Source organism: Cheilinus undulatus, linkage group 6 (genome assembly GCF_018320785.1).
Source record: "Cheilinus undulatus linkage group 6, ASM1832078v1, whole genome shotgun sequence".
In the NCBI taxonomy this organism is placed as follows: Eukaryota; Metazoa; Chordata; class Actinopteri; order Labriformes; family Labridae; genus Cheilinus; species Cheilinus undulatus.
In genome coordinates this window covers 35,857,199-35,872,922 of record NC_054870.1, presented here as the reverse complement: position 1 = coordinate 35,872,922, position 15,724 = coordinate 35,857,199, and the positions used below count along the sequence as shown (strand labels likewise).

The 15,724-nt window shown below is 39.9% G+C and overlaps 1 protein-coding gene across 14 annotated transcripts in view; it reads left to right on the top strand.

Annotated features, from left to right (window-relative positions):
* The first annotated feature begins 1,198 nt into the window (after positions 1-1,198).
* kcnma1a (potassium large conductance calcium-activated channel, subfamily M, alpha member 1a) overlaps positions 1,199-15,724 on the top strand; it is a 237,967-nt gene continuing 223,441 nt past the window's right edge. For all 14 annotated transcript variants that reach the window (XM_041790164.1, XM_041790160.1, XM_041790158.1 and 11 more), the window contains exon 1: positions 1,199-2,184. In XM_041790164.1, coding sequence (XP_041646098.1) covers positions 1,894-2,184 — 291 coding nt within the window. In that variant the 5' untranslated portion in view covers positions 1,199-1,893. The remainder of the gene's footprint in view (positions 2,185-15,724) is intronic.

The window sequence follows — 15,724 nt, the reverse complement described above, 5'->3', positions numbered from 1 at the left end:
ATTGGAACACCTGATTTCAATTATTTGGATGGATGAGTGAATACTTTTGGCGTGTCCTGAGAAAAATGTCATCCTGTTGTTTTTTTGGGAATCAGACTCACTGTGAATCTTTAACTCATGTCGTCTGTCACCTACCCCCCGGCAGCAGTTACTGCCTTTAAAAAATGACTCAGCAGTCATAATCAATCAGCTCACAGCTGGTCTTATTTTCTTTTCATAAAGAGGCATTATTCTAACTATCAGACTATTTCACATCTAACAAAAAAGTCCTTACAGGAGCTTTAATTAGCAAGGGCCAAAGTGGGCTTTATTGCACTTTCACTTACTTAGACCATCAAAGGGACCTCTGAGGGGGCAAATTATTGATTATTTATTGCGAACCATCTCCAAGAAGTCTGGAGCCTTGTGCCACAGGTGTCTGTGTGCACCTGCCTGCTCATGGTGCTCAGGGGTCACTGGTTATTCAGGGCCCAGGCTGATCCCGAGCCAGCTGTTTCCCCATATCCTCTGCTCGGGCTGTCTTCTTAGAGGGACATCCGTGTGCAGCCATAAACTACAGCCAGCCATGCCTCAGCGTCATCACCAATCCACACCTGTTTTTGTTCCAATTTGTGAGCTAAAAGTGTGAGCATATTATAGTAATTGACCAAGACAGGACATTCATAACACTCCACCTCTATGAGTGTGTATGTGATGTGATTTGTTTCACAAGTTCATTACTCAAAATGAGAACAGCATGGATGAAAAGCCACAGAATCAAAGAGGGGGAGCACTATCCTTAATGAAAATCGAGTACAATAACATCCCCACAGGGACCAACGGTGCTGTAGTCAATGATAACCTCACTTTATTGTCGTTTTATATCCCTTTGTATGATACAACACTCCTCAGGGGGGCTATCATTTCCTGTGATGTTTATATACTAAGCTATAACCTTTAAATTTATCATTAATCGATACACTTTCTCTCCAATTCCTCCTTGTTTTTGCGACGTGCGTCATTGGCGCGCATAAAGACGCAAAGGCGCAATTGTTTAGCCAACCTCTTTAATACACCCAGGCAGCGTAAAGCGCTCTGCACTTGGAATAAACATCGTCGCGCTATTGCTGCCCTCTGTCCATCTTTATTATTAGCGCTTCGCTCCGCCCTCCTACCTGTAAATCTCCCCGCTCTCCTCTGGAGCGGATCTGACAGGCGCTCTCAGCTGGCCGCACCGTGCCAGGGCTGCAGGGGACCGAATGGAGGCAGTGACATCCACCCGAGCGCTTGTCCTTTTTACGCAGAATTGACAGCGAAAACGGCCGCAAGAATATGTAGTCTTCGACACCGCAGCGACGGCAAACTCATCGCAGAATTAAATAACATCTATCAGTGTGTGTTTTCTTTTCGTTGCAACCCGTTCACAGTCGACTGACGCTTGAGGAAAGTGAAATCGATTCTCCGCCTGCTCATCGACAGGATCCCCTGAATGGAAGACGGCTAGAGAGGTCGCCTCGCCGAGAACAGGCTGTAACATTTTTCACTGTCGTTGTGTTCACCAGCACCACAGCTATCATTGGCAGCCTCGACGGCTGCGAACGACGCCGCCTTCACCATGGCTTTTGGCGTGAAAGCGCCAGAAAAGCCCTGAGATTGAAGAAGATTCGTCATTTTTGTTCTCTGCGGATTTAAATGCCTCTCTCCAAGGGCCACCGACCCGCTTTTCTGCTCCGGTTCGCGTGTGCTGCGTCGCACGCTGTCACGAATAAACAATTCATAGGCTGCTAAAAACACAGAAAGAGACTCCATCGGGTGGGTGAACATAATCTACAGCGAAGAGGGGGATTTTTTCCTAAGCAATATGGCTGGTGAGTGGGGCTGGGGACGCTGGCACAGGCTCTCCAAGGCTCCTAAATGCTAGCTGAGGCGGATGGCACCGTTCCCCATGGAAGCGACAGCTCTATGAGGACAAGCAATATCAATAATAATATCAATCCGGACTCTTCAATCTTAATATCCAAGATGGAAGACGTTGTCATCCCGTTCTCGTCTGAGGTGCCCTGCGACAATAATGGACAGCGCATGTGGTGGGCATTCCTCGCCTCCTCCATGGTGACGTTTTTTGGGGGTCTCTTCATCATCCTGCTATGGAGGACGCTCAAATATCTGTGGACTGTTTGCTGCCATTGCAACATCAAAAACAAGGTATGCCCACATCCCTCTGAGCTCGTGATCCACTCTATTTCTCTGACCTCTTCTACTGAAATGGCCTTCATTTTTGAAGTGACAGCCTGGGTTTCCACCTCATCTGCACCCACAGAGAACATGTCAAGTGCCCCTTTGCAATCTCCTTTATAATGAATGCATGCCTTGAATATGATTGTTATCATCTGTTGGCTGTGTTTACCAACTCCCACTCATGAGTGAAGGCTTCTGGTGGTGTTGCATGACAGATATGGGTTAGATAAGAGGGAGCAATTTCTCCCTTTAATCAAATATCTTCATGTCACATCATTTCTAAACTTTATTTTGAAAGTGAGCCTTTCTGATGCATGAGTTTAATTGAACCAAACTCATGATACTGCACATTCCTGCATGCAGTGAGACCTAATGAAGTCCACTGAGACCTCTCATCATGCACAGAGACATCCAGGCCATTGCTTATTGTGCAACAACCCTGCAATAATAAATCCCTAGAAACATCTATCCTTCTTTCACAGATTTCTGTTTTTCTGCTGTTAAATCTTCACACTCAGAGCTGGATTGAATGTGTTCACGCTTCATATAAAATGTCCTTTTGAAATGATGTGGTAACCTGTCTGCAGGACCGATATAGAAACAGGATAAAAAGGGCAACTGGCCGTCACTTTGCTTGGGGTGGCCTGCATTAAAGATGAATCATGGCTGATTCACGTGTGTATTAAAGCCTGCTTCATATGTGACTCACACACTGTAGAGCGAGGGGTCCCCTGGCTGAAGAGAGAAGGCCAATGAGAAGCTCTCATTTTTTATTTTGACTCAGAATAGGATAATATTTTGATATTAAGTGCACAATAAATGTTCTGGTGGTGCCATTGATTCTAGGGCTTTAATGTAGAGGGGGACTTCTCCATCCTTGATATGTTGTGGTTGTGTCCACTGAATGCATACCCCGCGACCCCTCTGCTCCTCCTCTGCCATGTCCTTTCGGTGGCCTTTGTCCTTTTTTTCTGCCTGTTTCTTTCTGGTATTATGACAGCTGAGAAGCAGGGCATAGAGTCACAACCTTTACTGCATAAATAGCAGAAAATAGACTTCATAGTTCTGACATGCTGAAAGTTTAACAGGCAAAACTAACATTATATTTGTAGGTTGTTTTTTGTCTATATGCTTGTTGTGTTGGGGGGAAAACCGTGTAATTCATTGATTCTATCTGTGGGTGAACAGAGATATCATATCTCGAAGATATTATCGCACCATCTGTTGTTAAAGAGATGACTCCAACACAATCTATACATGCAAAGTAACAGGATTTCTTCATTAAGATTTTCTTTACATTCTGGGAACCTTTTCTAAACAGAAAATCAAAGTTTACTCCACTGAATCAGTACAGAAATGCGTATTTCTCTCTGAGATAAAATGCAGGTGTTTCAGTTGATTATTGACAGAATACAAGTATGTAAAATTATAGGAAATCTTGTGTTTTAAGTGTACTAGGGTTGTTATAATACTAGAATGTAAATTTCAGTGTGATACTATTGAAAATCAAATGATTTTGATGCCACTGCTACAAAAACAGAATCCCGATGCACCTAATGTCTCAAAGTCTCAGATAAATTCCAAAGTTGAAATAAAATCCTTACAGTTTTGCAGGATTTTTGGCACACTCCTGACATCTCAGTCATTTTTTTCCAATGTTGTCATAAAACTCGATTTTAGCTTTTTAAAGGCAGCTGAAATTGTATGAAAATATCGGAACCATGTTGTCAACATGCTGTCAGTTTTTGTGCAAAATTTTACAGCGTGCAGGAGTTTGCATGCAATTTCTGTTAGATTAATTCCCTTCTAGTCACCTTTCTTATGAAGTTTACAAAAACATCAAGCTTTTTTGATACAAGTGGTCACTAAGATGATGGTAACTTTTCTTTTTTTTTTTTTTTAAATACACAATATCAAAAATCTATTAAATTTTAAAACTTGTGATAACCTTATTGTGAACAAACATAAAATGCAATGTATTTGGAGAGAAATACAAATGGAATAAGAAAACCAAAATGTCAACACAGTCTAAACTATTTCCAGAAGATTTGAAGAAGTGTAAGAAGAGTTGCTGTCAACATTTTTGATTTTCAGTTAATTAATCATAGGGGTGAAAATGGGATTAAAATGTCTGCTGATTAATTGCACTCTGATGATGTCACACAGCCCACTAAAGTTTCTTTGTAACTTTCTACGATTGGAACACCTAGAAATTCTCTGTGCTCCTGATGTTTCATAATTTGTGGATAAAATCCATATTCTACAGATTAACAGCATCCTAGATTGACTAGTAAGTGGACAATCTACCTCTGGTCTCCTTCTCTCCTGTTTGAAAATCTAGTAGAAAGTATTGTTGCTGTTCATAAATATCCTTTCTGATTGTTTTGTTACTGTTACCTTTAAATCTGACAGCACTGGTGAGAAGACTAGATTCTGAATTTTTGTTATTGATTTAGAGTTACATTAGTCTCAGTGTGACAAAACTATTTTTTTAGTTTGTTGAATCAGGACAGAACATAGTAATCTACATATCCGTACTACACTTTAATCAGCACAGTTGCTGAATTTATTCCGGTGTCCTAATGCAGGTAGAATCAAATAGGGATGCATGATATTGGATTTTTGCTGTTATCTGATATGTCGATATTAACAAATGAAATTAGGCTACCAATAATGATATGGATATTTAAATGTAGTTCAGACCTAAAACTTCAGTCCTTAAAACCTTCTATTTAAAGTTTGAGGTTGAACAAATTAACAATTTCAGTCCTCAAAATACACTTTAACGTGTAAGGAATGATGATGAATAAAGAAAAAGACTCCATCCTAAAACTCCACCAACTTGGTTGTTCATATGGCTGATACTTACAGCTGATTTTAGCAGATTTTTACAGCCAAAATATTGGTTAGTATATCATGATGTATTGGTATATATTGGTATATATGATAAATTGGTATATCATGACAATCATGTTGTGCGTCCAGTCCACAGGACAGTCCTCAAAACTCTCAAAAAACAACAAGATGGCCACATTTGGTCTACATATTTTTGTATGTAACTAAAACAGACAAATTACACAATCTCTTATGTGTTGGTAATCTGTTTCATGAGTATGTGCCTCTAACCGCCACAACCTTTTGACTAAATTCAGGTCTGCGTTGCTGTTTCCTGTAGACAACTCTGAAAATTCATAAATGATGGGGGAGTGAGCCCATTTGAAACTTTAAATATAAGCCAGACATCTGTAGATGTTTGCTAACTGTTGAATCTTACAAGTTTACTGCAATGCTTTAAAAAACCAAGAGTTTTCAAACAATCCATTCTCCTGTGGTTGACTGGTGACCACTCCAGGTTTTCCCTGCCTCTTACCCGTCAGCTGTAGCCCCTGTGATGGGGGATAAGTAGCATAGGAAGTGGTTTGATGTTTTTTTCATGATTGATAGTATCATAAGATGCCAAAGCTTTAATGAATTACTGCTATTTCACAGTACAGATGCTTAGGAGGGGAAGAAATCCATCAAAAGTTGCAAGCGAACTTCAGCACACTGTCTTAAGTTGCACAAAAACTTTGGCAACACTTCTATGCTATAATGTCTTTAATGTATTTCTACAACATGGACTGTTGGCATGCAATTGTTAAAAAAATCAGACACTACCCAATATTGGGTGTGTTGGACTTTGCTGCAGCGGTGTTGATGAGTTTGATGTTAACAACCCTACATGCAGTTCTGTATATTTACTCTCTAGACTATTTTCTGATATTCTGTTGGATGTAGATTTTTGGACTTGACTTGGCTGATGTTACACTGATGACCCTGAATCAGTTTGTTTAAAAGCACAAGCAGACATGGAACAGAAGTAACACCAACCAAACCCAAGAATCCCCATTCTTTTTAAAGTGTGATAGTCCCATCCCAACTCCTTTGACTAACACTCAGAGATAATTCTTCCCAGCGTGTTATTTAAGGCCGTTATTTGGCTGTCTGCTTCCTGTCATTTTTGTTCGGCCCAGTGGATTCCCATATTGGAAATTGCAACCAAACCATATGCCATCCTTCATACTTCTCACCGTGCTGCTTGGATAGTGATGAAAATAAACCATGCAAATATAATGAGGGATCCATCTTGTGGCTGCTGGTGGGTATCTGGTTGCATCTCATCTCTAGTAAATGAGGAGAAACAGTAAAATGAAAGCACGTTTGTGATCACGTCTGCTCTCTGTGTTGTTGTGTTGCCGTGTTGGAGCGGCACAGCTACCCTGTTAGGTGACTTTGCTCCGGGTTGACACTTGGCTGCGGAGGGAAAAGGCTTGTTAGGAGTATTAAGAAGGGGGAAACTGGATCTGTGTTCAGCTGACTAGTGCCGGCCAGCCACGTTGGCATGTGTCAGAAACAGGATGCATAGTTGGCGCGGTGAAGGGGGGAGGCTTTCTCTGGTATTACTGAGAACCTGGAGTCAGAGGCAGAGAAATAGAGGTGGAAACTCTGAGGGAGACACAGGAGGAAGTGGAAACAGGGGGTGTGAGGGTGACGAGGGGTTGGAGAGAGGGGGTGTTGCATTGCATGGTGTCAACCTGCACTCTGCCGTTGACACACAGCTGTGTCCTAATTCTTTTAAACGTCCCTCTTCTCCGTCGGGACTGTAAGCCAGCAGTCATGGGTCACTGAGAACAAGCTGGAGGATGGAAAGACGATTAAAAAAATAAAACCTAAAATGAACCCTTTTTGAATCTTTGGGATCAGGGCATGATGGTGACTTGTTTTAGGGTTCCCTCCAGTGGATTGCAAGCCTGTTGGGCCTGTGCAGACAAATGAGTAGATGCAACCGTGGAACAGTGAATTCAAGCATGGCATACATCTTTTTACACAAGAACTGCTCATTTTATGCAAGATTTCAATTTATTTTTATATCTCCAGAGATGGAGGATCCAGAGACTAGCTTTATAATTATTTTAAGGTTTTATCTTTTAAAGAAAATAAGCAGTACATATTTTATTCTAATTCACGTTAAAAGATGGATGATTGAGAGAGCAGTTTGTTTTTAATTGAGACATTTCAACAAAAGATACTTTCTGCATATTTTAGTGTGCTCTCCTCTCAAACACTGATGTTTAACATTTTTTAGTCATCAAAACTGTTTATTATAGCCAGTAGTTGAAATGTTCTCATCACTGATGTCCAGTCCCCCTATAATACACTGCTCTACTACCCAGATACAAGCCAGCGCTGTGGACAGGCAGCATGTTGTATTGATCTGTTAAATGGAGATAAAGTCATGATGTGCCATTTTGCCATTCATTTTTGCCCCTTTTTATCTTAGCCCATTTTTGCCACTGTTATCCCAGTTGGGTTTTTTTAACCATTTTTGCCACTTTAACTGCTTTTCACCATTTTTTTTTCTCACCAATCCCCCCCCCCCCCTTGCTCTTCTTAGCCCATTTTTGCCGCTATCCCATTAATGTCACTTTTAACCAATTTCTGCCTATTTTTGCTACTTTAAAACAATTTTGTCACTTTTTAACTGTTTTTTTGCCATTTTTTTGCTCATTTCTGCACTCGCATTTTGCCACTTTTAACCAGGGCTTGGAAATTAATTGAAAATTAGATTAAATCGCCATACGGCCTGAAGGTGCAATACTTCTTTAACCTGTAATTTGCGTAAAAATGACAGTTTAGAACTTTTTATCTGCAGCAGAGATGTTATACATTACATATCATGCAACCATTCAAGTGCCATTATTTTAGAATAGTCTAGAAAAAATCTCACCTTCATTTTTTCACCTTCACTTTTTTTTATTAAATATGAGAATGTCAAAAAAAAACACCATTCCCTTCAACACAACAATATAAGTCAAAATCATCACAAATAGATATATTTTAAAAATTTGTGTAGGCTTTGTTTTTCCTTTCTTAAAGGTTTAGTGCCCACCCACACTGCAAACATTACCAAAAACAGGTAATTCTGTTGCTTTGATATGAGTGGTTTTATCAAGGTTAAATATAGAATATGGTTATGACAGATTTATTTTACAATGGACCATGACTTTTCTGTCCTCCTTGGTCCCCCCATTTGACTGGCTCTCCCCTATATCCCCCCAAATAGGCAGCCTTGATTTTGTGAGTCAGTTTGATTTAATTCCTGTGAATGATGTTGACCATCAGCAATTTAGTACTTTACAATCTGCCTAAATCACTGCTGTGGCCACATTACAAAGGCTTGAATTAAAATTTCTGGCAAGCGTAGTCAGCTGACTTACTAGGAACCAAGAGATCTACAGGTTAGCTATAGTCATTTCTCCACACCCACCTGAAGACTATGGCCACTGAGGCCAGCAGTGTTATTTTGTTAGCCACCCTGTTCCATTGTCCTGTCTTTATCAGTGCAGTCACTAAGTCCTAACACCCAGGTGTAATCATCCTTTTACTTCTGTTTTTCCTGAACAAGACAGGACAATTGTATTTCAGACAGCATAATAATGCTTTATAGCTTTTGTGCTGTCTCCAGGGTGGACTAAAAAAAGCAACAAGAGAAAGAAAAAAAGCATGGAATAAGAAAGCAAACCCATATTGATTTTTCCAACAGCGTTCTGGTAATGGAAACATTTATAGCATCATTTATCTGCCGAGTTTTCCGACCATTTTTAAACTACAAATCAACCACATTTGTTATGAGATTATACCCCAAGTCCCGCTGCAAACACCTCTTCACTGGCTGTCTGGATGAGCTTCATCACTTTAATTCTCCTTTACAGTGAGGTTCAGGACTTCACTTAATCTAAATAAGGGGTTTCCTGCATCACTCAAGACAACGCTAATGCATATGCATGGCTGAAATATAAGAGCAGCCACTCAGTGATACTTAAGAGGAGGAAACCACTGCTTATTAGCATATAAGCCTGCTTTATTTTCTCCTCCTGTAGTCTTGCTGATATCGAGGAGTTAGTGAGCAGGTTTCTGCACTCTGCCGCTTCACTGCTGTATTGTTATCTAATGGTGTAGTTATCCACTCTGCGTCATGCCACCTCCAGGAGTTCTTATATGACGCCTCTGTTGTTCAGCCTGTGTGGGGAGGAGGAGTATAGAGGCTTTGCATCTGTGGCTGCAGTTTCTGTTCAAACATGAATGGCAGCGTCACACTCTGGAGAAAATGACTGTGAGAACATGGCTTAGACTAATAATTACAAATATCTGGCATGGTCTATCAGGCTGGGGAATAAAGCATTTACTTAAATACTGATGTCGTAAATCATATTACAATATCTTTATCTCGACATGCTGGAATTAAAGAGGACAAAATAACTCAACATTAAATCTCCTGACTAGTACATGTATAAGTCATGTTTGTCTACAAAAACCTTTTCTTCCTCGCTTACAACCCAGTCAAATATATCAGTTATTGAATGTTTGCTGTGAAAAATGTAAAAATGCCTGAATCTGCATGTGTTTATATCCTTGCCGGTCACCTACCTTGCTGCATTGTTTACAGGCATTTAAAATAATGATTATCAATACTCAGTCTAATTGCTGATGTTTTGCTTTACTTTTGTAGCTCATACAGAGTTATTAGTATGGATCTTTTTTGTTTTTTTTGTTTTTTTCAATAGCAGATAAAGGTGATAGCAGCTGGCCCTCCACTGATCACGGCTAGCTGAATGACTACTGTGTCCTGCGTGAACTAACAAGCTATTTCAGCCTTGCAGCTACCCCATGGGAGGGGAAACAGGAATAAAAGCACATAAAGAATGAATCAGTGTTCTCCCTGATGGTTTCAGTGTTAATCCTCATCAATAGTTACAGTATGCTAAGTTGTCACTTTAAATCAATGCTTTGTGAGCTGTTTGATTAGGCAGCAGTTATTATCAGCTGATACTATTGACAATAAGTCACATGCAGTATTAGTAAATGTGCACACTTATGTGACTGACCAGTCAATCTGGTTTATTGGTGAATACATGCTGCTGTTATGTCATTAGGATTTATGAAGAATGATATGATTTTCACCCTGCAACAGTCCCTTACTGTTACATTCCACTAAAGTCATCAGAGCTTGTGTTACTTCTCACAAGAAATCCCCCACAGGTGAGAGAAAAATATCTCCATCTCAAGGTGTAGAGAAATACAATCTGCAGCTCTGCAGCGGTTAAAGGAGGAGCTGATATTGTCGTGTAGTGTGTGATACAGTAAATCCACTCACACCTGTCACAAAGAGGGAGAGGGTTTGCTATTAAAAGTACCTGCAGTGTTTACACATGAGCTGAGCTGACAACACAGAGTTCACTGTCAATCCCAGCACCAAACTGCACACTGTATCACTCCTGGTGAGATAAAACAGGACTACAAAAATACACCTCCCACCTCACCTCAGTACAACAGCCTCCCCCTCATCCCCCCGAGGTGCAACGTGGAGTGTTTTATGTGCATTTTAGAGCCAACAGCCGTCAGGATAGTGCAGTGATTTCTGTCCAAACAGCTAAACAAAAAGGGATGAGAGAGCAGTATACATGCTCCACTTGGACAATCTGCTATTGATATTACTGCAATATGAATGTTTGTGCATGTGACTCAGTCTAAAATCCTTTTTTTTTTTCCAACATGACAACAGACAATTAAAAACCAGCTTTGTTTAGTATGGAGGCCCTGAAAGGCCATGCTTCCATAGAGAACATGTACTTTGTTCTCTCTCTATAACAAAAATGATTTTTTTCTAGATCTCCACTTGTTAACCATAGTATTTCCCATGACAACTAGTTAATTTTTACTGTTTTGTTGACATTTTTAGAAATTAATTCAATACCAAAGTAAAATCAGCTTTGTCTACTCAACACGATGAGACAGAAATTTGTTCACTCAAAAAACCAACTGGAATTTACACATCATTATAGGAAAATAAGATGTATGAACACCTGCTAAGAGCTACCTGACTACACATTTAAAACTGAAACCACTGTTTGATATCTGTAATGTGTGACATGATCTGCAATGTACATATCACAGTAATTTTAATGATTTAGCCTGATATGGCTGCTTCATAATAAAAGCATTTCAACAACATATTGCGTGGGGATTTTTATCATTAAGGATTTGTGAATAAATTATTTTACCCAGAGGAGCTCCTGCTATCAACTAGTTGGGAGTTACAGAACCTCCAGGCATGGCTTTGACCATGAGTCACAGCACTTCTTTGAGTCATCTTGAACTTTAAGGAGTCATCAGTAAAACACATGCTTCAGTCAGGAATGCATGATATTATTGGAATCTTTTATCTTGGTTAAAAAAAGAAGTTATCCGCTGACATTCATGATAGTTTAATGCTAAATAAATAATTTAGATGATAAATGAGGCATGAAAATTTCCCTCTTGTAGCTAAACTGACCAAACAAAACCATTTTTGAAACTCAACATTATAACATTTTTCAGTGAAAAATTTGGTTTTCGGCATGTTGGTTTCACAATGATGAAGAACAACACAGATATCACATGATGCTGGTTCTAAAGGATGTTTTTAAGGTGGAACTGGAGGATTTTTGTCCAAATTATTGGTTTGATATGTTGGCATGTAAAATCTACATTTCTATCTAAGATGGTGTGCCAATAGTGCCAATAACTGCCTACTAAGCCAAAAAAAAAAAATCCAGGGTGGTGTGTGTCTGGATTGCCTAAATTTGAGTTAAGCCCTGGATTTTTTGACGCATTTGACTCTGCCTGGCTTGACATCAGTATTGGTAGGTATTAGTTTATAAAGTTTAATATTAGTATCAACAAGTATGAAAATTTCAGCTGATAGTTACAGCTGATTTATCAGTTTTAGAAATAGGCAAAATGCACAACTGTATCAGCAGGTATACTTGGTTGCCTAGGGCCTTTTTGCACTGGTGTTTTTTTGCAATAAAAAAGTGTGGGTATCGTTGGTAAGACCGTGTGTCTAATGCTGTCATGCTCAGGAGAGTGGGAAGGGTCAGTTGCTTGATAAGGGAATGACAGTTGCGCTTTAATGGGAGCCTGGCCCACTTTCCCCGGGCCTTATGCAGCTCACCGCATACTGGACGCACAGGCCCATGGTTCAGACACCGTGAGCCACGATGCGTTGGTGAGGGGAGCAGCTGAGGATCACCGGGGGGGGGGCTGGTGCAGCCCTGGATGATGATGTCGAACTGGCATATGCTCCTATACCTGACCTGACCTGATTGGCTATTAGGAGTTTGGAAATGCTGGCATATTGGATATTGTAAAAAAAATTCCAATATTTTGAGTCTATGGGGTGCCTGGCAAGTGTCTGAGCAAAACATGCACAGAACTGGGGCTCAGTTTGTTCTCTTGTGTGATGTAAATTACTGTTTCTGCTTTTTTCCCCTGCCTCCATGGCTTAAAGATTGAACTATTGGTTTTTCCTTGCATGTACACCACAAGAACCATACAGGTATTTTTAAACCAGTGCTGATGGTATTGCATAATTCCATGTTATGGTAGAAGTATTACTGGTTATTGTTTTAAAAGAGGTTGACTGCCCACCCCTAGTGAGAGGATGAGCTGTTTCTGTATCAGCTTTCAAACATTATTTTATCATTCTGCATCTTAAACCTCTTGTTTTGATACCTGATGGCTTCCCCCCCCCCCCATCTGTATACAGCATACTGCTCCACTCATTTTCCACTCTTTATTTTAACTATGAATAATAGAAAAGCCCCTCCCTTTCATCCCCGATAATTTGTATTGAGTCCCTGCTTTTTCCTCATGTTTATTTGCTGCTGCACCAGCTCGGAGTCCCCATGGCAATCATAGGATCATTAAAGTTTCATCTTATTTAATGAGAGTTTGATGTGCTGTGTTTGGTTCTCCTCACTGAAGAGCAGACTCTGCTGTTGTGATGTGACTAATAAAGAAAGAAGGTGAAGCGAGGACACTTGTGGTGCCTGAGCTCCATTTATTCTGACCTTTATCAGCCTGCAGTTAGAGGGTTCCTGATAAAGCAAACTTATTATCTATTAAAGACTCAATAGCTTTAAGTTTAAAGGTGGAAAGGTGAGCTGTTTTCTCTAAATCTGATTCAAAAACCACAAAGAGAAATCCGTCTTATGATCAGAATATAAGATATGGCAGCTTGGTGGGGTCAAATCATTACAGTGCATTTCCATAATTGAAGATTGTTATTGATTTTTATGCTGTCAGGCTTTACTGCAGAGCAATTCATCAAAGCAGACTTTAAAACCGCCTCGCTGTTGCTTGTTTCTCAGTCTGTATCAACATTTGTGCTCATATGTGGAACAGGGAAAATCCAAATCTCCAGCAGAGTGAGTGCGTTATGCTGGGACACTCTTACCTTTAAGAGGACTGGATTGCGGAGGTGCCTGCAGAGAGGAACTGTTGTGAGCCTGTGTATTTCTTTGTGCTTGGCAACCGACCAGCTGCATTTCGCCAAAACAGCACAGAGCACACACCCCGAGATCAGCTGTCGCTCTCACTAGCTCTAACTTCGCCCGGCTTGCCGTCCCACACTGGCTCATTGAAATTCAGAGCTAATTGAAGAAACGAAATGTGCAAAGTGAAAACCTGAGTAAACTGGATAACCCCAAACACTTACAGTCGAAGTACTCAGTGTGCACAAATGGCTGTATTTACAGTACGATTATTTTCTCAATCCTGGGTGTCATCTCAGGAATGTGTGTGTACGTGGAGTATGTCTTACTGCAGCCAGTGGTTGGCTCGCATGTGTCTTGTCATTTGCTGTTGACACTCTCTGGTAGTGAACGTGCCTCACAGCTGTCCCGGGGCAAAGCGTGATCAGTTTCCAACACAGCTCACATGGCTGCCCCCCGGCCTTTTGTTTTAATCAGAGGAAAAGCTGTGTCTGATTATATCATTGTCATTAGGCCATCAATTTATTGGTTGTTCATTTAATCTATTTAATAACCTAACAATGGCAAAAAGGACCCAAAATATCTGTAAAGGTCATGTTTCTGATCACACTGTCCCACTACAAAGAAAATTGATTGATGTAAAAAATGCAGCCTTTCTAACAAGTTACTAAAATATATAACAATTCAAAATCTTGCAAAAAAAACAAAAACAAAAACAAGTAAAATTAATTTTGTTTGGGATTATTTAATTTTATTTGTACTACTATTATTTGATCTGTGAAGTTCAGAACACAGAAAAACAAGCATTACAGCTCAGATCTTCTAAAATTGACCACGATTTATTAATCCTATTAATTAGTGTAAATAAGTAATTAACCTAAGCTTAAACCTAGTGTTCCTTTAGTTGGCTCTGCTTTCAGTATAAAGGTGTACAGTTATGGTGCAGAGAAAATATGATTGTGTGTTTATGTTTGACTGTTTGAGTTTATGTTGATTTGATTGGTAGAATTTTTAATTCACAAGTTGATTTTTGAAAAAAATATGTAGTGTTTTTTTTAATGTTTCTGAGGGTGCAGAGGAATGTTTGCAGCACTGGAATCCCAGACAAGAGTGCAACTAAGAACTAGGGATGTTCTGATACCATTTTTTCCTTTCCGATACCAGGGTGTTGGGTATGGGTTGATACTGAGTACTGATCCAATACCAGTGTGAACTTTCTGGACTGTGTGTGCAGACTAGCAAATTATTTTAGACCTATATTTGACTCAGAACATGGCTCAACAAATGCAATCATTATATACAGCATCTCTGTCACCCTAAAGTTTTTTTTTTTTTTTTGCTGATTATTGAGTTTACTGCTAAATATTGGAACAACAATAATACAGGGGGCTCTCTATATCTCTATCTCCATTATGCTCTGTTTGGGCAGCATGACATCATGACAGAACAGCCTGCCATTGGCTGATAGACCCTCAGGAAGGGTAAACAACATGTTGGTTAGCATTTGAGTTAGCATTCAAGTAGGGGTGCACCTATCGATTGGTGCCAATTTCCTTAATTTTGGGGGATCGGCGATCGGCTGATACTTACATATGAAACCGATCTTATCCACCGATCTTATCTACCTCTGCCTACTGAAATGTGAAAAATGAAAGACTAAAGGAACTGATATAATTTAGTCTTTCATTTGGACAGCAATGCTCTAAACTTTTTATTTATATTTAAGAGAACTACCTCATATGCAGTTAAAACAACAAGTTTGTATTGTTTCACTGGTATTGTTCAATGTTTTTCGATAAAATAAGATTGGAACATTGAAGGTGTATGCTGTCAGTTATAAAAAAAAAATCGGTATCGGCCAAAATCGGAATCGGCAGGTCAGGCTTTTTAAATATCAGTGATCGGCCAGAAAATTGCAATCAGTGCACCCCTACATTCAAGCTAGCGGTTATAAATGAACATAATTTGATTAAAATGGATAAAAAGACCTTCAGTATCAGGTTTACTGGTGTGGATTTAATCATTAGAGTCCCCAAAAGTCACACGAGTTCCAGGCTCGCTGAAAATGCTGCTGCATGGCATTCAAAGGCATCAATAGCGTCAATGGGAAGGCACAGCCGCTAGCTTTAAGAGGAAAAACAAGTAAGAGGCAA